A 23,411-nucleotide genomic window follows, 5' to 3' on the forward strand; every position below is an offset into this window, starting at 1 on the left:
CTAGTATTTGAATGGACGGTCACCAAATGTAATCCCCTGAAACGTAGAACTCGGCAACAGGATGCCGCAACAGAATGGCGACAAGCCCAGCGCTGCATCGAGGAAGCGCAAGGAGCCCTCATCCAACTCCAACCAGAAGGACAGCAGCAGCAGCACGAAACGGCCCAAGTTTGATCACCGCGCGAAACAGCGAGATGCACGAGTCCTCTCCACACAAACCGCCTCGAGGGCGTTCAAGCATGGCGAGCTGGACGTGGACAAGTTTGTCAAGTCGCGCGAGTACGAGATACGCGCTCTGGAGGAGGGAATGGCACGCAGCAAGAAGGCTCTCACCAAGCGGGCTTTTCAGCAGGTGCCCCCGGACTTGCGGAGACGGACAGCCAGCCACAACGTAAAGCGTGTGCCCAAGAGGTTGCAGCCACGGGCGAAGAGGGAGGTATGTTACTGTCTGCACGTCATTGGCTGAAGGTGGGTAGAAGATCGACTGGGAGCAGCGAGATTACTGACACGATGGCAGATGGTCGAGGACAAGACGCCCACCGTGACAGCGCGAAGGAGAAAGCCCACCAGACACATGCGCCTGCGTATTGAGACCGCGAAGAGACTGCGAGCGTTGGGAGCCAAGGAGAAGTCTGCTAGAAATGCAGACGCCGCCTCGACTCTTAAATCTATTTCATTAGCCATCCAGACCCGTGCTCCAAAGGTCAAGAAGGCCACGCCAGCGATGCCGCCTGTGCCCAAGGCAAAGTTTCGCAAGCGGCAGAAGAACAAAACTTGGTTGCCGACACACATGTTCCACGCCAAGCGAGCACGTATGACTCTGCCGAAGGAGTCGATGTGGCGCTTTGCATTACCATTGACATCCACCCTGAAAAGCTACCGGCCAACCCATAGAGCTGCTAATGAACGAGGCGTTGTGGCTTGGGATACAAGTTACGTTTCCACCATTGGACTCGAAGGTCAGCAAAGTAGTATCGAAGGATTATTACAAGCAATCGGTGTGGGCACCACATTGGCTAAAGACGACTTGGCTGGAGCCAAAGTTCTAAAGTGGAAGAACGGCACACGAGTCTGGGAAGGTATGGTGCACCACCGAGGGGATCCACGCAGACCCATTGCGCCGCTGACCATCACCTGGTGTGCTCTATCTACCAACGAGCGACCCACAATGGGTGATGAGCCGGCAAAGCGTAGGCGCAGTGTGTTCGTTCGTGTCCATCCGGCAGCATTCTGGGAGCTCTGGGAAGAGATCATTCGTCTGTCCAAAGTGGCCAAGCCCCAAGTCGTTGTCGAAGACCTTCGTTTCGAGTTGGGGAGTATCGAGATCACAGGACCGGGTGCGACTGAAGCACTCCATGGCGCTCTGATACCTTCAGCTTTCACAGACGACCAGCCATCTTCTGTCACAAGCATTGGGCATATCTGGGCACAGCTTGCAGGTATTCGTGGCCCGGCCATGCTCCCGTCGGGGGCACTGCTTGGTTTCGAGATCCAAGACCCACGACTTCACCATCCCCCACAGACAATCAAGCTAGCTCACAAGCCAGAGAACCACGATCAAATGATGGAAGTTATAGCCAAATGGCCGGCAGATGAGACACAATCAACACCTTCCCTATTCCTTCGCAGGTCGCGCCTTGCCGCTTCCTCTTCGTTGCCTAGCCAGAAGTCCATCAACAGGCGAAAAGCACTGTCTGCACCTGGACAATACCCTGATCGGTTACCCCTTGACCCAAGGATACCGATACTGGTGCAAGCGTCTTCCAATGCGGCAAACCAACATGGCACTTGGACAATCATCCTCCCATGGAAGTGCGTAAAGCCTGTGTGGTATAGCATAATGTACTACCCTCTGTCTACAGGCGGACAACCGCGTTTTGGCGGGCTCGACGAAATGCGACAGCTATCCTTTCAAGCAGGCGTGCCCTGGTTCCCCGGCGACTTCCCAGGCACTAAAGCTGGCTGGGATTGGGAAGTGCAGGAACGTTCCAAGCGGAGAGCCGATTGGCAGCGGAGGCCAAAGTCAAAGCGTGTGAATTGGCAGGCTGTCGATCTAGGAGGCGGCAAGAAAGGCGAGATTGGTGAGGGCTGGGCTTGTGACTGGGGACGTCTGCTTTCAGGACCGCCATCTGCTATGGGAATTGGGCAGGCTGACGCTGTTGCTACCACAGAGTCGATGAAGAACGCCGATGAAAGGCGTTTAGACGAACCTGCGGTACAGCCAGAAGCCCTCGTTCACATATCGTCACCGCAAGCTCAAACGCTGTGGAACTCTGCAGCATCTGCATCGCCGTCCATCGCCAAAGGATCGACCGTCAGTGTACGAGTCAAGCTCCTGACCCGCGGCGTACCACAAACTTGCGCGCGTATATACCGCCTGCCTTCGACCACGGATTCAAATGCTCTCCGCCAAAGCTGGCTAACGCTTCATCCTCGCAACCAACCGAGTGCGAGGCACCGGGGTCCGAAGCATGGCCTTCCGCGACTGGACAAGGACGCTCCTGCTTATCTTGTGCAACGACGTCTTGCTCAAAGTCTAATCGAGCCGCCGCGTGTGGGTGAAGAGCACTACCCAGATTGCCCCGGCGAAGAGGATCTGATCGGGTTCGTGACATCGGGCAACTACAATCTTGGGGAGGGAAAGGGGACTGGAGTGGGTAGCATCTTGCTTGAGCGCGTTACTGAGGCTGGCAGAGCAGGTGAGGCAGATGGCAGGTTGTGCATTGTTCGAAATGCTGGTAACGGCATTGGTCGGCTCGCTGAGTGGGAGCTGGTATAGTCGGGAATGTACAAGGCCCTTGAAAATGGTCAGTATTCGACAACGGCACCTCGCACTATTGTCTGAGTTGCGCATCTGTCGTCTCCTCCCTTGCCATATCACATGTACAGTCACGTGATCGCGGGTCAAGTCGCGTGCGCTCTGACATCACTGCCGTTCATTCAGAGGACCTGTTGCGTGCTCCGTCTTGTCTTTCTCGTGCGCATCTCCTCTCTACACCCAGACATGATAGTCCATCGACCGCCACACGATGGGTGTCACGGGGCTGTGGCAGATCTTGCAGCCATGCGCGCGGCCCATCAAGATCGAGACGCTCAATCGCAAGCGCCTGGCGGTGGACGCCAGCATCTGGATCTACCAGTTTCTCAAGGCAGTGCGTGATAAGGAGGGCAACGCTCTGCGCAACAGCCACATCGTCGGCTTCTTCCGCCGCATATGCAAACTGCTGTTCTTCGGCATCAAGCCCGTCTTCGTCTTCGACGGGGGCGCACCGGCTCTCAAGCGACAGACGATCCGAGCGCGCAAGGCGCGAAGAGAAGGCCGTCGGGAAGATGCCGCGCGGACGGCAGGCAAGCTGCTGGCGGTGCAGATGCAGCGGCGTGCAGAAGAGGAGGAGGCGCAGCGCAAGGCAGAGCCACAGCGGTACCGCGCGCCAGAGCAAGAAGAGGCAGTGCCGGACGATGGGCTCGTCTACGTGGACGAGCTGCAGATGACACAGCAGGAGCGCCAGCAGAACAGAAAGTTCCGCAAGAAGGACCAATATCACCTGCCCGAGATGGACATGTCCATGAGCGAGATGGGCGGCCCCAACGATCCGCGTGTCATGTCGCTCGAGGAGCTGCAGGCACACGCGCGCAGCTTCGACACGGGCGAGGATATCAATGTATATGACTTCTCCAAAATCGACTATGACAGTCCCTTCTTCATGTCTCTGCCCGCCTCTGACCGGTACAACATCCTTAACGCTGCACGACTGCGCAGTCGGCTGCGTATGGGTCACTCCAAGGAACAGCTTGATGTCATGTTCCCGGACCGGATGGCATTCTCCAAATTCCAGATCGAGCGTGTGCAGGAACGCAACGAGCTTACACAACGTCTGATGCGTTTGAATGGGTCCGAGGATACCACATTTGGACTCGGCAGGATCGCAGGTGAGAAGGGCAGAGAGTATGTCTTGGTGAAGAACGATGGAGTCAAGGGTGGCTGGGCCTTGGGTGTGATCAGCGAAGAAGGCAAGGAAGAGAAGCCGATAGATATCGACAAGCCGGCGCCGCTCGTCAAGACAGACCCTGATGGAGAAAGTGAAGACGAGTTTGAGGATATCCCCATCGAAGGCTTAAATCGACTACCCAAGAGAAAGGGCGGCAATGAAGAGGCATCCGACCAGCTTCTGAGGCAGCGGCGAGCTCTCTATAGTTCGAGAAGGACAACGACAAGACGAAGGCCAAGGCCCAAACGACAGACGGAACCTGACCCAAACTCGCTTTTCGTACAGGATAGCAGCGGAGAGGAAGATGAGTGGGGGGAGGTGCAAGTCGACGACGACCTGTTCGGCGAGGGTGAGGCAGAGTCAAGTGAGGATGAAGATCTGAGAAAAGCCATTGCAATGTCCATGGAGGGGACTGGTGCCGAAGGGCGTAATCAGACAGATGCTGACGGCAATGCATCTGATCTGGAGCAGGAGAACCTGCCCGAGGCTTTCAAGCAGTCAGCGGCAAAAGAGCAGCGACCAATTCCGAGGGGAAATGCGAGAGCGATCGCGAACATCCTGAACAAACGTGCACATGACACCGCTCCGGAGAGTCGCGAGATTACCTCATTCGGTGTTCCAACCTCGAAGCCGGAGGACAGCGACGACAATGACGATAGCATGGATCTTCAGGCTGCTCTTGCAGAAAGTCGCAGGAGTAAGCGTAGGTCCAGCCCTCCTCAACGCCGGCAAGACGCAACCCGCAGGGCCGAACAGTCCGCTACTGATATCGCCAAACAAGCGGGCTTCAAAGGTCCTCTGCCATTTGAGAAGCTCGATCTCGGCTCATCCCTACTTGGCAAGAAGAAGATGCAGGAGCGTACCGAGGAGGCTCAGGGTGGATTTGAGAACCCTGCACTTGCAACGAAGGAGAAGAAGAAGGCGGAACCGCTGCCACCTTGGTTCTCAGGTGACATCGAGCAGGATCTCGAGGCTCAAAGACGCCGGGAACGAGAAGCTCGCAAGAAAGATCGTGAATTTGGGCAGCAATTTCAGTTTCAGAAGCAGGGCGAGGGCATGCTTCAGCGAGCTGACACTGGGGATGTCATCGAGCTCGACGGTGATGACGACGACGACGAAGGCCTCAAGGACGAAGCAGTCATCGACCTTGAACACGACGAGACCACGACCACTGCGCTAAACACTGAACCAGACGAACCCGAGTCCCTCGTTCTTGAAGAGAAAGGAATGCCTGAGAGACCGCTCGTTGGCGAGAATTTGACCATGGGCGACATGGCTGACGAGATTCGGGCGCAGCCCAACATAGCCAAGCATTTGGAAGCTGCCGATAAGGTGGACGCTCCTCCCGTCAAAAGAGTGTCTCCAACGAGTGGCGCAGGAGTGGCGCAAGTGCCAACAGTGGGTCGCACGCCGGGGACAGCGAAGGCGCCATTCATGGAAGATAGCGAGGAGGAAGGGATACCCAGTCACTCGCCCTCACACGAAGCAAAGCCCTCATCAAAGGTCAAGGCACCTCTCGTTGAAGAAGACGACGGGGACATACTCGAGTGGAGTGAAAGTGATCGAGAAGATGACCGGCGGGAAGGGCCCAATGAGAGGACCTCGCGATCTGCCAGCGCCACAATCTCAGCCAAGGGACAGTCAGTGCCGATATCAGACACGACGAGCGCATCGAGAGCGGGTGCAGCTGACTTGGCACAAGCGCCCACGGACGAGCAGATTGCCCACCCTGAGCCACCACGTGATGCTGAGGACGACGAAGACCTTAACTTCGAGGATGTTGAGCTACCGGAACACCCTTTCTCGGTCGTCACCAGGGACGAGTCACCGGTGCTCGAGGATCAGTTTGAAGATGTCCGAACAGAACCTCATTCTGGTCTGGCGCTGCAGGAGTCAGTGCCAGAAGGTGACGAGTACGATGACTTCTCTGACCCCGAAGACGCAGAGATACTTCGCGCATTGACTCTTGAGGCCGAAGAACATGCTCGCTTCGCGAGCAGTCTCAATAACAAATCTCAAGCTCAGAATATCCAGGAGTACGAGAAGGAGCTAAAGCAACTGCGCAACCAACAGAAGAAAGATCGCCGTGATGCAGACGAAGTTACCCAAATCATGATCCAGGAGTGTCAGGCACTGCTGCGTCTATTCGGACTACCATACATCACCGCACCCATGGAAGCCGAAGCGCAATGCGCCGAGCTGGTTCATCTGGGTCTCGTCGACGGCATTGTCACAGACGACTCTGATTGCTTTCTCTTCGGCGGTACACGCATCTACAAGAACATGTTCAACCAAGCAAAGTTCGTAGAATGCTACCTCACCTCCGACCTCGAAAAGGAGTTCGACCTGACGCGGAATAAGCTTATCGCTGTCGCACACCTGCTAGGCTCCGATTACACAGACGGAATTCCTGGCATAGGTCCCGTTACAGCTCTTGAGATCATCTCCGAGTTCGGCAGCCTCGAAAAGTTCAAAGAATGGTGGACTGCTGTACAGATGAACCAGATTCCCAAGGAAGAAGATGCCAAGAATGCCTTCAGGAAGAAGTTTCGGAAAAATGCAACGAAGCTGTTTCTTCCGCCTGCGTTCCCGGACGCTCGCGTGGAGCTGGCATACCAGCAGCCCGACGTTGATGCTACGCAGGAGGCCTTTCAATGGGGTGTGCCTGATCTTGCTGCACTTCGCTCCTTCCTGATGGCCACTATTGGCTGGAGCGAAGAACGCACAGATGAAGTCCTCGTGCCCGTGATCAAGGACATGAACCGACGCGTCGACGAAGGTACGCAAGCGAACATCACTGCTTTCTTCGACGGCGGTGTTGGGGTCGGCGCGGCAGGTGCTCGCGACTCTGGCAGGGGCGAAGGCTTCGCGCCTAGGAAGCGAGCGGAGGGTAGTAAGAGAATGGGCAGCGCTCTCAGTAAGATGGCGCAGAAAGCTAAGCGTAACAGGAACGGTATTTCTGAGGACTTCTCTGAGGAGGTCGAGGAGCCTAGTAAAGACGGCGATGGCGTCAATGCTGATCCACCGTCGGTTGATCCTCCTGCTGCAAGACAACAGCAGCGCAAGCGAAAATCAGCAAAGGCTGCGACTCAGCCTGAAGCATCGGCAGCTTCAGGTGAGGACGAGAGTGAGTTTGAGGGTCCGAGGAAAAAGAAGGCAAAAAGGAAGACGGGGTTGGCGAAAAGTGGTCGGAGGAAGAGAGTACTGGAAGATGAATAAGTTTCTCACAAAAGTGAGTGGTATCGCCACACCGAGAGACTTCATGTGTCAAGTTCTCCTCATCGACGACCGGCTAGAATACTAAGCTACGTTGATTGCTCTCATATGCACGCCCCATGGGTTCTTTCAGCACTACCCCAACACTAGCTGCTCAAGGCATGACTGGGTTGACACAGGACATGTATCCGTGAGCGCAGCTGTGTTATCCTCAAGACGATGTGATGCGGCGAGAAGCATGTTATAGTCTCTTGTCATTAGCACCGCGAACCACATCAGACGCAACGTTTCGAATTCGAGACGCAGTTTTTGGTATGGACAAGGGCTCAGCTGTTGCTGGTTCGTGCTTCGCCTTCGCCTGTTCCGATGAGCTGCAGGCTGTACCTAGTTTTGACATTATTCGAGATCGGCCGACTGGTTGCACGGCTTGACGGTGGACCATTTGCGATGGAGCCATTGGACATTGCGACCTGATCCGTAAATTCTTGACCCTGATCGAGCTACCAAACATGTAGTGAATAGATGTTCTCGACGATCCAGGCATTGAGGTCCTGGGGACTGCAAACTCATCCTGCTCCAGCGCTGGTCTACAGCTGTCGTGTTCTGCCATGCGGCGGACGGCTCCTGGGATTTACATGCCCTGGTAACTTCCAGGATGATTTCAGCTTCGCCACCACCAGTTATACGAGCGTCGTGGAGACATTCTCTGCGTCGCCAAGGGCCAGCTCGCACGACCCTTCACAAGCACCGGTGGTTGGTAATGATGATAAATGATCACTTTGGCCAGCCTTGATTGAAGTAGTCTTCAAAATGCCCATCCTGGTTCGGTGCAGTCTGCGCAAGCGGTATCGTTAAAGCGTCAGACGTGCGCGTGGGATGGTTGAAAGCGTTAACTGAGTCCACTGGGAAAGTGGACGGGAGCATCGAGGCTAGGTCTGGAGCATTCGCGTCCAGCCATGCTGAAAAGTCACCAGGCGTGAACTCCGCTGCTGGTGTGTGGTTTGCCAGCAATGAGCTGTCGTCGAAGAAGCTATATCCTGTACGCGGGTTAACTACATGAAACGTGGCATCTGATATTCTGATTGCAAGACCTACCTCCTGACGGCATTTGGTAACGCGGATCAGCCACATCACACGCTGGGAATAGGCATGCGACCGTCTGCCGCCGTGTGCGTGTTTCCGGCGGCATTGCCACAAACTCGCCGCCGGCTCCAAACCACCAACCAGCGGTTCCATCGTCTCTGTCATCACCGACAGTAGGCAGTGGCTCAGCAGTCTGATTCAGTCGAGAGACGGTCGATATGCTGGTCGCGGTGTCGCCGCCCATGCTTGGTACCGCAGGACGGTCATTGTGTTGTGGTTGACTTGGCGCTTGATGCACTTGCCATGTATCCTTGTGCATTTGGTTTGGCAGAGAATTGCGGCGGGAGCTATTCCTTTGGGCTAAGGTCCTTGTCGCGATCTGTCCGGATTGTGCTTTGCAGTCAATGGTAGACGACAAAGCATCTTTCAGGCTTGTGGAGGCTCTTCCAGTAAGGTGATCGTTGTGGTCGGTGAAGTCTTCACAAGCTGATAAAGCTGCCGTCTGCGAGATGCTGCTCCTCTTCCCGGAGATAATTCGTTGCCTTCGATTGATGCCTACTCTCGAAGCCAGTGTGTGATTGGCGACGTCTGGAGCGTCTCTCCGCGGCCGCTTTCGCTCGGGAAGACCCTCGCATACAAGGCCTTTCTCGCGGCATGTACGACAATTTGGCTCCCCCCTACAAGCATATAAAGTCAATCTCCCAAGCAAGCATGCACTTCATCATGGCAATACTCACGAGCACTTGATCTTCTTCTACATAGGCATGTCAGCCATGAACCTCATTCATGGAGAATGTACTCACACGTCGACATGTCAGACAGGCTGCCCGTACTCTGCCGGAAAGATTCTCCTTGTGGCCGGGGTCGGAGATGAAGCGATATGTCTGTGCATCTGTGACAGTTGACGGATGGCCTTCTGACATGTGCGTTGCGTGCGAAACACCTTAAAGCTGCCGTCCAATGTACCCATCTGAAGAAGGTCGCTTCTGTTGTTGACACGAGAACAAGCGATAGAACGATTGGATTGCTCCCCAAGCCAATATACGAGGCACACAAAGTAGCCAGATGTGAAGGTTTCGAGAAGTAGGCAGTCCTGCTTATGTTGCTGCGATTCGAAGAAGCATTCGGAAGGGTCGAGGTCCTCGCCGGAACTCAGGCGTGAGTGTGGACAAGATATGGAGTGCAAGAGTGCAAAGCCAGTATGCCGGCCGTAAGTGCTCGGCCATTTTAGCAAGTGACAGCGTGGGCAGGAGGTGCTCGAAAGTGCTGTGCTAGCGTTGCACTGCGCAGGAAATAAGCAGCCAACGTCGATCGCTCCGGAAACAATCCAAAGCTGGGGAAAGTTGAGCACGCAAGCAAGCAAGGTACGGCAAAAGAGCCGCCTACCTGCCAGTCGCTGATGGAGATGCGTATCGACAAACGTGCGCCACTTGTGCCGTTCGGCTGAAGCATCCTTTGCTTGATCGGATCATGAGCTGCGACGAATCAGCAGCATGGCATAGGTCAAGCATCGAGCACCCAACGCAACACCATGTAATAAAACTACGGCAATCGCGTTCGTTGGCTTGTTGTTGACATGCTCGTGTGGTGTCATAACTGAACGGGGACCCTGAACATGCAGGCGACAGATCTCGGCCGGATTAGCCAGATTCATTGATGAGTGCTGAGTAGATTATGGTCCATGAGCTCGAGGCGGCCCCAGGCCAGAACAACACGGCAAGACACAGATGAAGGACGCCGCTGTTGAGAGAGATGGTCTGCAGGCGTAGGCTGGTCAGGTAAGCTGGACGTGGAGCATGAACAGCGAGCGCATCCACTGGAGAAACGCTAACAACCAATTCTATGGCCCTCGTGTGCGTCGGTAATAATCGCAGGCGTACTGTCGATCATGTAGTTTGTCATTGTTCCAAATGGTCCAGCAGGTGAAGTGAGAGGAGGAGATGCTCCGCACCGGCAAATGCGGCAAACGACATCTGACGACAGGGCACGAGCTGTCGTCTTGTCTACCGCATCTTCTGCTCCCATAAACCAAGAGTAGCTCATATCATGACCATTCATCGTAACCACGAATACCCGCGACTGCATCGTCCGTACCGCAGTCAGGCCTCGCAACGACGAGTCGCACGTGTTCGGACGCCGTTCGACCACACGCGAATCAGCGCTCGATCTCCATGGTCAAGATCGCATAAACAATGACGATATACGGGTTTCGTGGTAAGGCACCCGGCCGCAGTCGCAAGAGACGTCTGTTGTATACACCTGAGGAGCAAGGATGAGACAGTCTGCGCTGCCACAGCACATGGGATCAGACTCAAGCCAAGGATGCATGCACACAGTGACATATTGGGCAAAGAGACTAAATGCAGCACATACGACCACAGGACAATGAAAGCTAGGAACCCCGTCCGCTCTTCCATATATAAGCATTGTACCGCGAGATTAGTACTACGGTAGGTGACTACGTGGGAATCCCTCGTGTTGTATGTTTTTGCACATTTTTTGTCAAAATTTTGCCTGTTCATGGTCCGAGCTGCTCGGCTGATTTATCCGGACGATGGAACACGCATGGAAGGGAACCAGGCGATTGTGATGAAAGAACTAGGCATTAGCTATCATTCCGAAAGCTATCATATCCTCAGATGCATGACAACCGAGCAGATTTTGGTATCTTGAAGCCTCCCTTTTACCTCTCTGAACGCCAGACGTCCGTCATGCAACAATTGCCACTCCATCCTAAGCAATGCCAAGTCCCACTCTCTGGCCTTCAAAGCCGCGTTCACGCATGCGACGGCCTTCCATCAGGCCTCGAAGGCCTCTCTTTTGGAGCCCAACGACAGCACTCATCGCGCCAGTCCATACCTGCTGATCTTCCTTTGATCTACCAGTGAAGCTTCGCGAGCCTGCTGTCAGTTCATTCTCGCTGAAACTGGCATCAGTGGCAGCACTCATTGGCGGCTCGTCGTCATCAGTGTCGTCAGCTGCGGTTTGTCCAGGACGCAAAGTGTTCCTCGTGTTCCTGCCGTTCGCCATGTCGGTGTCGATGCGCAGACCAGTAGCACGAGGAGCACCATTCGACAATAGCCCTTCGAGACCTGCGAGGCTCGCAGTGCGGATTGGTATGTCGCTCTGGGCAATGCTGCGAGTGTTAGTCGCAAAGTGCACACTGTCACCTCCTCCGGCACCCATCGCGGCTGCGTTGAATATGGCAGCGGCGTTGCGGCCATCGAGGTTATTATGCAGGCGCTCTATCGTAGCCTCCAGCAGTCCATCTATCTTGTATGGTCGCGCAAGCTGCAGTAACGAGCAGAATATCTGTGGAGTCGCCAGTGGATGAGGCGCAGATGGTAATGTCGAAGTGTAGAGATAGTGTAGGAGAGTCTGCAGTGTCTCTGGTCTATGAGGCAGATAGAGCAACCTTGGGCGACCGGACGGTGGAGCAGAGCGCGTATCAGGTAAGTCGTGCAGTTGACCGCTAGTGTTGCTGTTGTTTGTGAGTGTGGTGCCTGCCGAGTCGACGGAAGGTGTGATTGTTATGCTCGAATTGCGTGATGGGTTGGCGGAGATGCTAGGTCGCAACGTTGAAGTCTCGTTCTCTGTCGATGACACCAACGATTCCCGCAACAGTGTTATGAAGTGGGGACCCCAGCGCCGAGAGATCAGTCTCGAGTTCACCGGCACTCGCGTTCCATCTATGGCGAGGAAGTCCATGTCTGCTAATTCTCGAACGTTCAAGGCGAGGCTGCCAATGTCCTCCGCCGCAGAGCTCAGAAGTCGGCCGAAACCAGGATCGTCTTTGCTTGCGGTTGAGATGATGGAGGCTGCGCTGGAGGAAATGTAGCCCGAAGTTGGTTCTGCTACTCGAGGATTCTCGTAAAGGCCGAAAGCCTCAAGCTCCACAACGCAGATGTTGGAGAAATTGATTCGGCGGTTGTTGTAGTCATCCACCAGACTTCGCTTTCGGTTGCCCAATATCACGAATGAGTTCCGGCGGCTCCACAAAACACCACGATTCCAGCTTCCTTGGCTGAAAATGCTGCCCCCAGCATCGATCCGGCTCCAGGTCAGAGTTCGGAGATCGAGCGCCCATAATGCGTATTCCTGCTTCGACGATGTCAAGAATGTGCCGGACACGACGAAATGGTTGTCAATGACTCCACCGTTGGGGAAACGAAGGCCAGGGGGTGATACAGCTGTCTGCATCGGCTTCACTGTCAAGGTTCCATCTGTTAGCCGGACTTGAAGCTCGAGCTTGACGTCCAGGAAGTTGTAATTTGAGTATATCAGCATGGGAGAGCCAGAACCAATGGCAGACGGCTCCTCATCTTCATCGTCCAGTTCGCGCTGAGCGTGAGGTCCTGCGCCAATCTGAGCCGCACTCATCGAACTCAAGGGCGTCACGACACTTCGATATGCACCACAGCTACGTCCCATACCTGTGGTACCAGTCCACTTGAGACTGCGCAGGTTGAACACACTGACTTGCTCGATGTAATGATTGGCACTATCTTGGCCACCAACCACCACCATCTCGGCACCTCCGGTACCGTCAAGATTGATGCCCAACGTGCCTTGGTTTGGCTGTGCGCTGGCAGGGTTGTGGTGGACAGCTGACAATGGCGCGTTTGGGGACGCGAAGAACGCTGAGGATGGCAAGATTGCTGCACAATGCGCATACCGGCCTTGAGGAGCGTCTGGCGTATTGACCTTTGTCCATGTCTGCGTAGGCGCATCGTAGATGTGCACATCTGACATGACGATCACCTCTGGCTGCGCTTCAGCCGTGACCTCAAGATTCGGAGCTGGCGACATGCCACCATAGCATACCAGCTTGGTGTCTCCAAGTGCGCACACACTGTGAAAGTATCTTGGTGGTGGAATGTCGCCTTTAGTGTCGAGCTTGATCCAATGCCGCCTGATCAGATCGAGCTCATACAGGTTCGCGGTCAGCTGCGGCTTCGTCCTCGAAAGACGTCGACCCCCGAAAACATACAACTTGTCGCCTAGAACGGTAGTGGTTGCTCCGACAAGTGGATGTGGTTCTTTGCCAGTTGTCCTGTGCACATTGCACACCAGACCAGATAGGTTCGATGCATTACCGCCGACCGCGTGCAGGTTCTGAGTGCTCCCAGACGCGCTTTGTAATGGAGTATGCGAACCAGACGCCTCATCGCCTGTGGTAGATTCGGCTTCCGACGTCGATTCGTACTCAGAGCGCATGCCGACGAGACTGGTCTGACTGCTGTAGGAGCTCAGAGCGGCATTTGACGTGTTGTCTCCTCGTCCAGCATACAGCCGCTCAGGTGAAGGCCGTGAAGTGTGTGAGTCCATGGTGTTGGCTCTGCTTGATTCGGGTGTTGCCTCAGACATGTCTGGTGGCGATAGCTTTGATACGTCGATGAAGGGATCCTGCAGAGCAATAGGTTTGGCAATGGGTAGTGGCAGCGTGCAAATATTGTCGCGCTCTCTGAGACCCGGATTCGCCCAGTCAGGTATCTTTATCTCCACATGCCTTGGCGATGAGCGAGCACTTTGCGGGCGATGCTCGTGCGACGAGGTGCTCGGAGCGGTGCTATATGTTGGCGATCGATTGCCAGCTAAGACTGAGGAGCGATGGGATCTAGATACCGACTCTGACAGCGCCGGCGGTAAGTAGGAATATTCGTCCGGGATAACAATAGGAACGTGCTTAGGGCGTGATGTGTCTTTGCTGCGAGGTAGAGAGTACTGGAGGTCGAATGAGTCGTGCGGTGAGGGCCGGCCGCTGCCTTGTGGCGATACCTCTCGCTGAACGAATGATGTCTGGACTATATCCTCGGTGGTGGACTCTCTTCGTTCTCGAGTGAGGGAGACCCAAGCCCTGGATGACAAGTTCCTCTTTGCAGACTTGGGCCGCTTGACCGAGTTGGACCTGCTGGTCTCGAAAGACTTGGACTGGACGGATTGCGAGTGCGACTGCAAGGCTTGCTGCGTCGACCTGGAGGTACTGGGCCTGTCTGAGCAAAAAGTTGTGCTGCCGTCCGGCGCAATGGCCGCTGGGTAGGCGATACAGCCTAGAGGAAAAGACATCTGCGGTCAGCCTGGAGCCTGTCTGTTCAAAGGTAAGATGTGTATGATAGCAATATTCTGGTACGCGGTTAGGCAAGAGGGAGGCAACGTAGAAGCAGAAGCACAGGGAAACGGGCGACATTTTGCTGCGAATGGTGGGTAGGGTGCTCGTCCTTCGCAACGGGTGCGATCTCCTCCCGTGGTCCTGGTGGGGTTCGGAGAGGATGCTATGGGCGCGGCAGGCTGTTTGACGTCCGCTGTATGCAGGTTGGCCTGCTGTGCCATGCTTCCGGTTGTTTTGCATCGTGCGGTGCGTGTTTGTCCCTCGCGGCAGTGGCAGTGGCAGTGGCAGTGGCAGCCAGGATGCAGGATGAGACCAGCCCGACGGCCACGGCCACGGTCACGGTCACGGTCACGGGCGGGGACAGCGACATGTTGGCTCATCACCAGTAGGGGACGCAGAGTGCAGTACTCACCTCTGTCGAGATTGGCCGCGGGCGTTCGGTGTGGGTGGTGGTAGACAGCGGCAGTGTGCAGCACAATTGCTCCGTTGTTGACTAACGCGCTTTCTTTGAGGGCGGCGAGGGCGGGAACGAGCCCTCCGACCAATCGCTGCTCTAGCAAGGAGTGCCGGTGTCCCCACAAGCACATCCTGGTTCATACCACTGACCAGATCAGACCTCTGGCTGCGCTGCGACCAACTCTGTCGTTGTATACGCCAGGCTCTCGGGACCATCTTCTCAGACACTGTCGCAAAGGCTATCTATGTACTTTGTAGTAGACGAGATGTATGCACATGCACATGACCAGACGGCAGCAATGACGCGCCTAGACTGCCGGCTGTTCGCACACTCCTTCCCGGCCAACCACGGCTGCTTGCTCTGCAGAGATTGCCGCTCAGCGACAACAGCGCATGTCGTACTGAGCAACGTGGAAGGGCGTACTTGCAGACGGGGAAGGACACCTCCACGGCCGGACCACTGCTCCTCTCATGTCACGACGACTCACATCCCGCGCGGATCTACTTGGGCTGCGTCCGATCTTAGCTTACCGTTGCTGCAGCATGACCCTGCTAACAACCAAGCCATTGCTGATCTCAGCTGTGCGGCGCAGAGGGTAACTCGTGGGGACACGTCTCAAACCCGATGGCTGACAACAAGCGACCCGTTCACCAGCACAGGGGCCAAGCCGCTTTATAGGTGGCGTACAACAGAGATAAGGCCGACTCCAGTAACTTCGTCATGAACAAAAAGTATCGCAAGTCCAGGTCCAGCTACACAACTGTTCTGGCGCTTCGCATACTGGAGTGCTCGATCGAGGAATCCATCGCGCGCGAACAATGGTGCTCCTGAGACCATCGATCCAACACTCAGTGGGACTACAGAGTCTCCGCAACAGCCATTTGTGTGGGAATAGCGCGCGAGCTCATGTCCATAACGGTGGTTATACATCTCAAGGCATACCCTTATGGACGCATCTTGTTTGCAACATTGCTCATTTCATTCCGCTAATATAGGGCAAGCACGTTCTAGCTCTTCAATCCAGCAAGGCGGTCTTGCTCTTCAGTATTCTTCGGCAGTAACCGATCTCCCCCATTGAGCCTCCCACGCTTGCCTAAAGCTGTGTTCGCCAAGTCAAACCGCAGCAGACGTCTGCTCCTTTGGAAGAGGTGTGAATCGCAAATATGGCTTCACGACCTGCATCTTTGGGAACAACTTCTCGGCCTCAGGGGTCTTGATGCTTGGGTGCACAATCACATCGTCACCTGGCACCCAGTTGATTGGAGTGGTGACCTTGTGCTTGTCACCCGTCTGGAGAGAATCGAGCACGCGCAGAACCTCGGCAGTGTTGCGGCCGGTCGAAGCTGGGTAGGAGAGGATCAGGCGGATGGTCTTCTTTGGGTCGATGATGAAGACGCTGCGGATGGTGAAGGCGATGCCCTTCTCGTCAACGTTGGTCGCATCCTGGTGGTCGATCCTGCAAGATCACAATTCAGTCTTGTGCTACAAAGGTACTGGGCGTTTGTCAGCTTCACTCACATGTCGTAGGCAAGAGCGACCTTGCGCTCCTTGTCACCGATGATGGGGAAGCGGAGGTTGCTGCCGGAAATCTCGTTGATGTCCTTGATCCAGCCGCCATGGCTCTCAATGGTGTTGGCACTGAGACCGATGAGCTTTGCGCCACGCTTGGTAAACTCGGGCTCGAGCTTGGCGAAAGCACCGAGCTCAGTGGTGCAAACTGGAGTGTAGTCCTCTGGGTGAGAGAACAGAATGACCCAATTGTCGCCAATGAAGTCGTGGAAGTTGATTGGGCCTGCAGTGGTCTCGGCGTCGAAGTTTGGTGCAGTGCTACCGAGGCGGAGTGAGGAAGCCATGTTTGCGGTAGTGATGTGGTGATGTGATGTTGGTCGGACGAGGGTATTGATGTCGCGAAAGGGTGTAGAGTTGATGAAAGAAAGCAGGACAACTGTTCTGACTGTTTACACACAAGAAATCTTCTTTGCCCCTCCAAGCCGTCGCTGATGCGGCGGGCACATGCTACCCCTGCGAGCACGTCATTTACCACTAACCCATGTCCAGCTGCTGCGTCGAAGTCATTGTCGGTCTTTGCCAATCAAATTTCAGAGCCAGTACGGAAGCGTCCCTGGCATTCGCGCTCCAGGCACATAGTAGACCTACTGTACCTCCTACAAACAATGTGCCCGTCAACCCTGCCAAGACGACACGACATTCGAGGTTGATATGGCTCATGCTGAGTATACCGCAGCCTCAACGTATGTAGGCCCCCCACCTGGCATTGATTGCAACACCTTGCTTGGTGAACTTGTGGCACACACTCTAAAGGTTCTTCAACAGTCTGCTAACGCAATGAACAATCTGAGCTGACTGGTGCGACGGTCGATGAGTGATCACGGTCGTGGCCAAGTTTGTAAGCACCGCGCCCAAACAGCATACACAGCAGCGAGGTTCTTCTGCTGACCAGGAGGCTGACGGCAGTCGTGCGACGTTTGTCTTCCTGCAGGAAAGAGCAATTCACCTCCGACAAGGGACAGGATACTGTCGCAAGGCGAGTCTAATAATAAGCAGGAATGCAATCACAGCAGTTCATTTGCACGACGAGAAAATGAGTCGCGCCCGAGCGTCGGCCGGTAGAAATTGTGCGCTCCAATCGTACGACTGGCCACATCTCCCACACGCCGTTCGGCAACGTTGCGGGGGGAATGAGTGGATCGTGAGGAGCTCGTCATCCCTGTGACGTGGGACTGCTTTCATCTCTGAAGTGTGAAGCACTTGACTCATCTCCAAGCGTTACCTTAAGCATGAGCGTCAGTGGTTGTGATCTTGGGACTACCGCACGGGACGATCAGCCTCTGCGACTTGCGGCTGCATTGCGGCAACGGAATATTCAGTAGCATTGTTGAAGGGCGCGAAGCGTTTCACAACGGCCTTGCTGGCTCCACGGAAGTACGGCTCTCGGTTCTGCATGGCGTACTATCGCATGGCCTACATGATGAAGGGGGCGTATCAAAAGTGGTGTAGTCCCGACTTCGCTCTACCTCTGAGAGGGTATGTAATGTTCTTGTCGCTGTCCTTTTTGTAACCTCTCTTATTCTTATATGGGGGCCTTTCGTTCTTCTGGCTCGATGGCAAGTCCAGAAGTAGCATTGCCGCGGGACTCGTCAAAGGGGGAGAAGAGCCACTTCAGTCCTGGAATCGTAAAGCCAGAGAGTGATAGAGATAACAGACACAATGATTCCGCTAGTAGCATCAACGCCGACGACGAGATCGTGTGGCATTATTTGACCTTCGAGACCGATCTACCGGCACCAGCCCTTCTGTCCCAGGAATCGTTGAACACTGCTGTAGTAGGGACGCTACCACCATGTCCGAACCTGGAGAAATACACATCCCCCTTCCTCTGGTCTGAGAAACGAAAAAGCTTCATGACCTGGCTTTCCTGCGTTGTCACCATGTTCACGGCCTACAATGCGGGCGCCTACTCTTCTGGCCTCGATCAAATGATCACTGAGTGGAACGTCTCCAACTTAGCCGGCCTGGTCGGTATCACGACTTTCACCTGTGGTTTCGGCATTGCTCCCATGTTCCTGGCTCCGTTCTCAGAAATCAATGGAAGAAGACCCATCTTCTTGTCAACAGGTTTGCTATGGGTGGTTTTCCAGATCGTCTGTGCTACGACTCCTACATATCCGGGAATGTGAGTGCGCGCGGCATCCCCAGCTTAGTCGCAGTTGCTGAGAAATTGCCACGTGGTGGTCGAGTATGGCTAACACCCTTCTGTTTAGGATCATAGGGAGGTTCCTGGTCGGTTGCGCCAGTAGCACTTTCTCGACCATGGTGGGCGGAGTCGTGAGTGATATATACCACGCCGCGGATCGAAATACCGCAATGACCTTGTTCACGGCCTCGGCAATGTTTGGAACTGGATTCGGACCTCTTGTCAGTGGTTTTATTGCACAGCACATCAGCTGGCGATGGATATTTTGGGTGCAGGTCATCGTTGATGGGGTTCTCATGGTGTTTATTGTGTTCTATTTCAAAGAGACGAGAGGGTCTGTTCTCCTTTCCAGAAAGGCCAAGGCACTGAACAAATGGTACGATCAGCTGGAATCTGCCGGGTACTACGGCGTATCGATGCCTTCGGCACCAGACCCTCAGAAGACGACAATACAACGAATCAGATGGAAATGCAAAGCAGACGAGGAACGCAGCAGTATTGCGACCATGATCAGGATCTCGTTGTACAGGCCTTTCCACATGCTGATCACAGAGCCGGTCGTCTTCTTCTTCAGCCTCTGGATCTCTTTCAGCTGGGGCGTGCTTTACATGACTTTCAGCGCTATCCCCTTGATCTACTCGACCACCTATGGCTTCGACTTGCAGCAGACAGGCGCCATCTTCGCAGCAATCAGCATTGCTGCAGTGATATTCACGTTCATATGCATATACCAGGAACGGGTTGCGACCAAGTACCTCCCGGAAACGCACAGGGAGATCTTACGAGGGCCAGAGGGACGTTTGTATTTTGCTTGCGTGGAGTCTGCTTTACTTCCCATTGGGATCCTATGGTTTGGCGTATCAGGAGCTTACCCGCAATGCCACTGGATTGTCCCTACACTGGGAATTGCGTTGGCGACGATGGGCGTGTTCAGCGTGTATCTGGCGGTTTTCAATTACCTTGCGGACTCGTATCATCGATACGCTAGCAGTGCTTTAGCCGCCCAGAGCTTCTGTCGAAACTTGCTGGCTGGAGCATTTCCTCTGTGAGTACTTACCATTATTGTGACAGAATCACAGCTGACGTGCTCCACAGTTTCACAAGACAAATGTTCAGAGCAATGACCTACCAAGGAGCAGGCGGATTTCTGGGCGGTATCGGCTTTCTCCTTACCATAGTGCCATGGGCACTGCTCTTATACGGACCAAGAATCCGAGCAAAGAGCAAGTTGGCAAGTGAGATTCTGGCAAAAGATTAGATTCTATAGAAGAATAGAGGTACATTGCATGTGACGAAGTACAAAAATGAACCATCGGGAATCCCATTATCTCTGCTTCGCGTCTCCCAGTCTCGGACCTGATCTACCATCAAGCAGCGATACCCGACTGTCGAGCGAAGCTGTGAATCACATCCGAGTCAACTTCCGGCAAGTCCCAGGGAGTGAATTTCTTCAAAGCCTCGACAGTTGTCTTTTTCTTGGTGCTCTTGGTCGGGCTAGTAGAAGGACCTCCTGTGATCGTATTCACAAGGCCACCTCCTATGCTGCTGATACTGCTACTGATGCTGCCAATGAGGCCTCCCGATCCCTTCTGCCTCTTCTGCGCCTCGAGCGTCTCTTCGTGGCCTACGAAACGTTAGCACATGGTCTATCTTCAGCGGCCAGGGTCGCGATTACTTCTGCTCAGATCAGCATTAATCTGATCACTCATCTTCTGCTCAAAGTATGGCGTCTCGCCAAAGGGAAACATGGGCGGCATGTTGCGGTACCACGACTCCTTCAGTGGCATCTTCTCGTGGAATGGATTCTTGAAGGGACCACGGCCTTGACTATCGACGTAACTGGTGGTGTGATCATCACCCGGGATGTTCTCTGGGTTGGTAAAAGATGTAACTGAGCCGTTTCCAGCTTCTATGGGTGTACCAGAGACGCTTGGCTTCTTTGAACTACCTCCAGGTCCGCCGCGAGCTGCTGACGCTGAAACTTGCTGACTGGCGCGTTTGCCCTGGGCAGGCGCTCCTCGCCGGATATCATTGTTGCCAGCTCGAACCACATTGTCTTCCCCAACGTCTGCCGTATCGCTTTCGTCGTCACCATCCAGAGTCTGGAGATGGTGTTGGCGAGCTGAGATTGAGGAGCGGACCATTGACTCGGACAGACCACTTTGAGCCATGCCTGTGTTCGCCCTCTTGCGTGATGGCGTCAATTTAGACCCATCCGACGGAGTTTCCCTCCTCGCCAGACTGGCTGATCGTTGCCTTGGTTTATCATCAGCATCTGTCAGAGGCTGCAGCTGCTTCTCCAGATCTTGCCCGGAGCGATGTCTGTTGGCTGCACTTTTGCTTCGTGATCGTGAAGTGTCAGCTCGTGGTCTGCCTGGAGCACGGCGCGTGGGCTCTTCGATAGACTCCATGACATCGTCTTCATCAACGGGTGTCGCATCCTTCCTTGGACGACCACGACCACGTTTGGCCGGCGACCCTGGAGCATCGTCTTCTGGTGCTGGCCTCTTGCTACCTGCTCTTCCAGCAGCAGATTTGTTGGCAGCTGGCATGGTGGGATCTCTGGAGGATTTGACGGGCGAAGGGCTCTTTGCTGACCTTCCTCGTGTGCCTTGCGCTGTAGTGGTCTTCTTAGCGGGCGATGGCTTTTTCGCAACCTTTGCTTCCTTTTCGGTTGTGTCTGGTGCCTTTTCGGCTGAAGGATTGGCTTTTCGTAACGACCTTGTACTCGCAGCGGGGCTTGCAGAAGCGGTTGCTTTCCCTTTCTTAGGCGAAGTGGCTGGCGCAGATGTTTGCGCCTTCTTGGGCGGCATGGCAGCGATGCAGGAAAGACAAAGGACAGTGTAGTTAACGAACATACAACAGCGTGTAGCCTGCGACCGGAAGGCAGGATTGTGAGATGGTAAACAAAGAAATGCAGCAATCTTACATTGGAATGTGGCATGCTGGGCCAGGAGACCAGCCTTGCTGACGACTCCTTCGCGATTCCCGCTACGTCCAGGCATGCGTATGTTGATATCGGGTGGACAGACCCTCACATCGTCTTTGTGCATGCAGCAACGGAGCGCAGCACCTATACTGGCGCTTCTGTGTTCCTGAGCCCGCGGGACGTTTATGGAACGACGTGGGAATGCGGCCCTTTGACTGCGTCACAGCATTGTAGCGTATCTTGGACCACTTCATTCAGGCTCTGTGTAGCCAGTGCATGACTCCCATCTCGTTTCGCAGCGAGGGCGCGTGCATGCTCGTGCTTATCCTCATGGGCTGTGTAGGAGATGTGTCGATCGAAGGGTGACTTTCTACGGCGTGGCATGGTACAATCGATCGTGTATTGGCGGCATCGCTCCTACCTAGATCGTCGTTGGAAGCGCGACTTTCACATGCTCAACACCGGCCGGTGGTCGAGGAGGGTGGTGATGAGAGGGGGAGGCAGGAGGAGATGGCGGCTGCTGGCAGATGACTGATGGCTGAGAGAAGCTTGACGCGCCTTGTGCTTGTGCTTGCCCCTCTTGGCATGAGATCGGCAGTGAGTGATCGTCGCCGCCGCTGTCAGTGGTTGAGACTTGTTATTATAAATAAGGTTAGGAATGACTGTGCACAACTCTTGCTACCCCTCCTCGATGCTTCCACAAGAACATGTCCAGCATCACCTGCCATCGCGTCGTCAGAGAAGTGTCCACGAGGCATTTGGTGTGAAAGCAACGTCGACATCGCGTGCGTATGCCACCTCGATAGAGACCGAGTTCCGACAAAGCCCTGTCGTATGATGGATACCGACCAGGATGTGTCTGGTCAGTGGTCACGAACCAAAGGTTTGCGGCTTGCCCTCCATCACGGAACGCTTGTGCAAGCGTGTGCGAGATCCTCGTGTGTTGGAGATGTCGAGTCGGTGGAGGATGAACCTGAAGCTTGGCAGAATTTTGGTAGGATTTCTGTCGGGATGCTTCAGTAGTTCGCTGAAAGTGTAGCATCAAGCATTGCATGCATTTCTGGACTGAAGATGCGTACGTCAGGGTCAGGGTTTGAGAGTTTGGTGAGCGTGTAGGTATCAGGAGTAGATGCCAGCCGTCCCATCGGGCGTACGTAGCTTGAAGACTGTGCCGGCATACTCGGAAACGACTCTACCGAATTCATCTCTCGAACCTCCAGCTGTAGAATCGTGATACACGTCGCTCGAAAATGCTAAATGTCGTATCTTGATCTGCTGTAGATGCACCGGCTGTTGACGTAGAGTAGGGCAGGGATCTTTGTAGGGTGGGTGTGCCGTAGGCAGGCGGAGTCGTACCTCTCTGTCTTGTCAGCAGCATCAGCATGAGTCAAGATTAGGGTTACCTAGTTTCGTGCAAGTAGATGGGCATTCGATGTATGCATCGTTTTTTGAGAGCCGAGTGTCCACATAGTGACTAAGATCTAGCTCGTTGGAGACAGCGATGCCATCAGCATCCAAGGCGAGAATCAGGGTTACGCGCATCAGGAGCCGTGGAGCTGTTCGTGTGACTTCCACGGCGGGTGACGATCCATCACGACATCGACTCTGCAAACACCATTTCATCACAAGGAAGACCATCATGACCACACATCTCCTCCACCACCGGTCGTCTTCAGCGACTTTGCTCGGCAAACCACTCCCCGTCTTCACATCTCATCCTACGACCCGAAAGCTACAGCGAGATACTACCCCGTGGGGCTGCTGGGGCCGTTTTAGCTGTCCCATTGACCTTCCCCATCGCGGAAGACGCTTGCAGACCACCCTAAATTGGCTATAGCAAGTCATGCTCCACAACCTATCTGCATCAGATCGACACGGCCATCTCTTGTGGAGGGTCCGGCCTGTACATGCTC

General features: G+C 54.6%; 8 protein-coding genes across 8 annotated transcripts; 3 read left to right on the forward strand and 5 right to left on the reverse strand.

Moving 5' to 3' along the window:
* Positions 1–61: 61 nt before the first annotated feature.
* On the forward strand, positions 62–2,779 carry CLAFUR5_01614 (Ribonucleases P/MRP protein subunit pop1; the record flags this gene model as incomplete). Its single annotated transcript, XM_047900762.1, has 2 exons — positions 62–436; positions 518–2,779. 2 exons carry the CDS (start codon positions 62–64, stop codon positions 2,777–2,779), a joined length of 2,637 nt encoding a protein of 878 aa, XP_047756170.1.
* Positions 2,780–3,029: 250 nt separating this feature from the next.
* CLAFUR5_01615 (DNA repair protein rad13) lies at positions 3,030–7,208 on the forward strand (the record flags this gene model as incomplete). Its single annotated transcript, XM_047900763.1, has 1 exon — positions 3,030–7,208. One exon carries the CDS (start codon positions 3,030–3,032, stop codon positions 7,206–7,208), a length of 4,179 nt encoding a protein of 1,392 aa, XP_047756171.1.
* Positions 7,209–7,979: 771 nt separating this feature from the next.
* On the reverse strand, positions 7,980–9,211 carry CLAFUR5_01616 (uncharacterized protein; the record flags this gene model as incomplete). Its single annotated transcript, XM_047900764.1, has 4 exons — positions 7,980–8,242; positions 8,301–8,965; positions 9,026–9,042; positions 9,092–9,211. 4 exons carry the CDS (start codon positions 9,209–9,211, stop codon positions 7,980–7,982), a joined length of 1,065 nt encoding a protein of 354 aa, XP_047756172.1.
* A 1,810-nt stretch (positions 9,212–11,021) lies between these two features.
* Positions 11,022–14,354, reverse strand: CLAFUR5_01617 (uncharacterized protein; the record flags this gene model as incomplete). The annotated part of the gene is made up of 1 exon (XM_047900765.1): positions 11,022–14,354. The coding sequence occupies one exon, from the start codon at positions 14,352–14,354 to the stop codon at positions 11,022–11,024; it is 3,333 nt and encodes a 1,110-aa protein (XP_047757252.1).
* A 1,613-nt stretch (positions 14,355–15,967) lies between these two features.
* CLAFUR5_01618 (Peroxiredoxin, mitochondrial) lies at positions 15,968–16,707 on the reverse strand (the record flags this gene model as incomplete). The annotated part of the gene is made up of 2 exons (XM_047900766.1): positions 15,968–16,310; positions 16,373–16,707. 2 exons carry the CDS (start codon positions 16,705–16,707, stop codon positions 15,968–15,970), a joined length of 678 nt encoding a protein of 225 aa, XP_047757253.1.
* Positions 16,708–17,949: 1,242 nt separating this feature from the next.
* CLAFUR5_01619 (Efflux pump) lies at positions 17,950–19,827 on the forward strand (the record flags this gene model as incomplete). The annotated part of the gene is made up of 3 exons (XM_047900767.1): positions 17,950–18,548; positions 18,637–19,614; positions 19,665–19,827. The coding sequence occupies 3 exons, from the start codon at positions 17,950–17,952 to the stop codon at positions 19,825–19,827; spliced, it is 1,740 nt and encodes a 579-aa protein (XP_047757254.1).
* A 109-nt stretch (positions 19,828–19,936) lies between these two features.
* On the reverse strand, positions 19,937–21,513 carry CLAFUR5_01620 (uncharacterized protein; the record flags this gene model as incomplete). The annotated part of the gene is made up of 3 exons (XM_047900768.1): positions 19,937–20,193; positions 20,245–21,442; positions 21,499–21,513. 3 exons carry the CDS (start codon positions 21,511–21,513, stop codon positions 19,937–19,939), a joined length of 1,470 nt encoding a protein of 489 aa, XP_047755950.1.
* A 1,104-nt stretch (positions 21,514–22,617) lies between these two features.
* On the reverse strand, positions 22,618–23,139 carry CLAFUR5_01621 (uncharacterized protein; the record flags this gene model as incomplete). Its single annotated transcript, XM_047900769.1, has 2 exons — positions 22,618–22,856; positions 22,902–23,139. 2 exons carry the CDS (start codon positions 23,137–23,139, stop codon positions 22,618–22,620), a joined length of 477 nt encoding a protein of 158 aa, XP_047755949.1.
* Positions 23,140–23,411: the final 272 nt, after the last annotated feature.

This window comes from Fulvia fulva, chromosome 1 (assembly GCF_020509005.1).
Source record: "Fulvia fulva chromosome 1, complete sequence".
NCBI lineage: Eukaryota > Fungi > Ascomycota > Dothideomycetes > Mycosphaerellales > Mycosphaerellaceae > Fulvia > Fulvia fulva.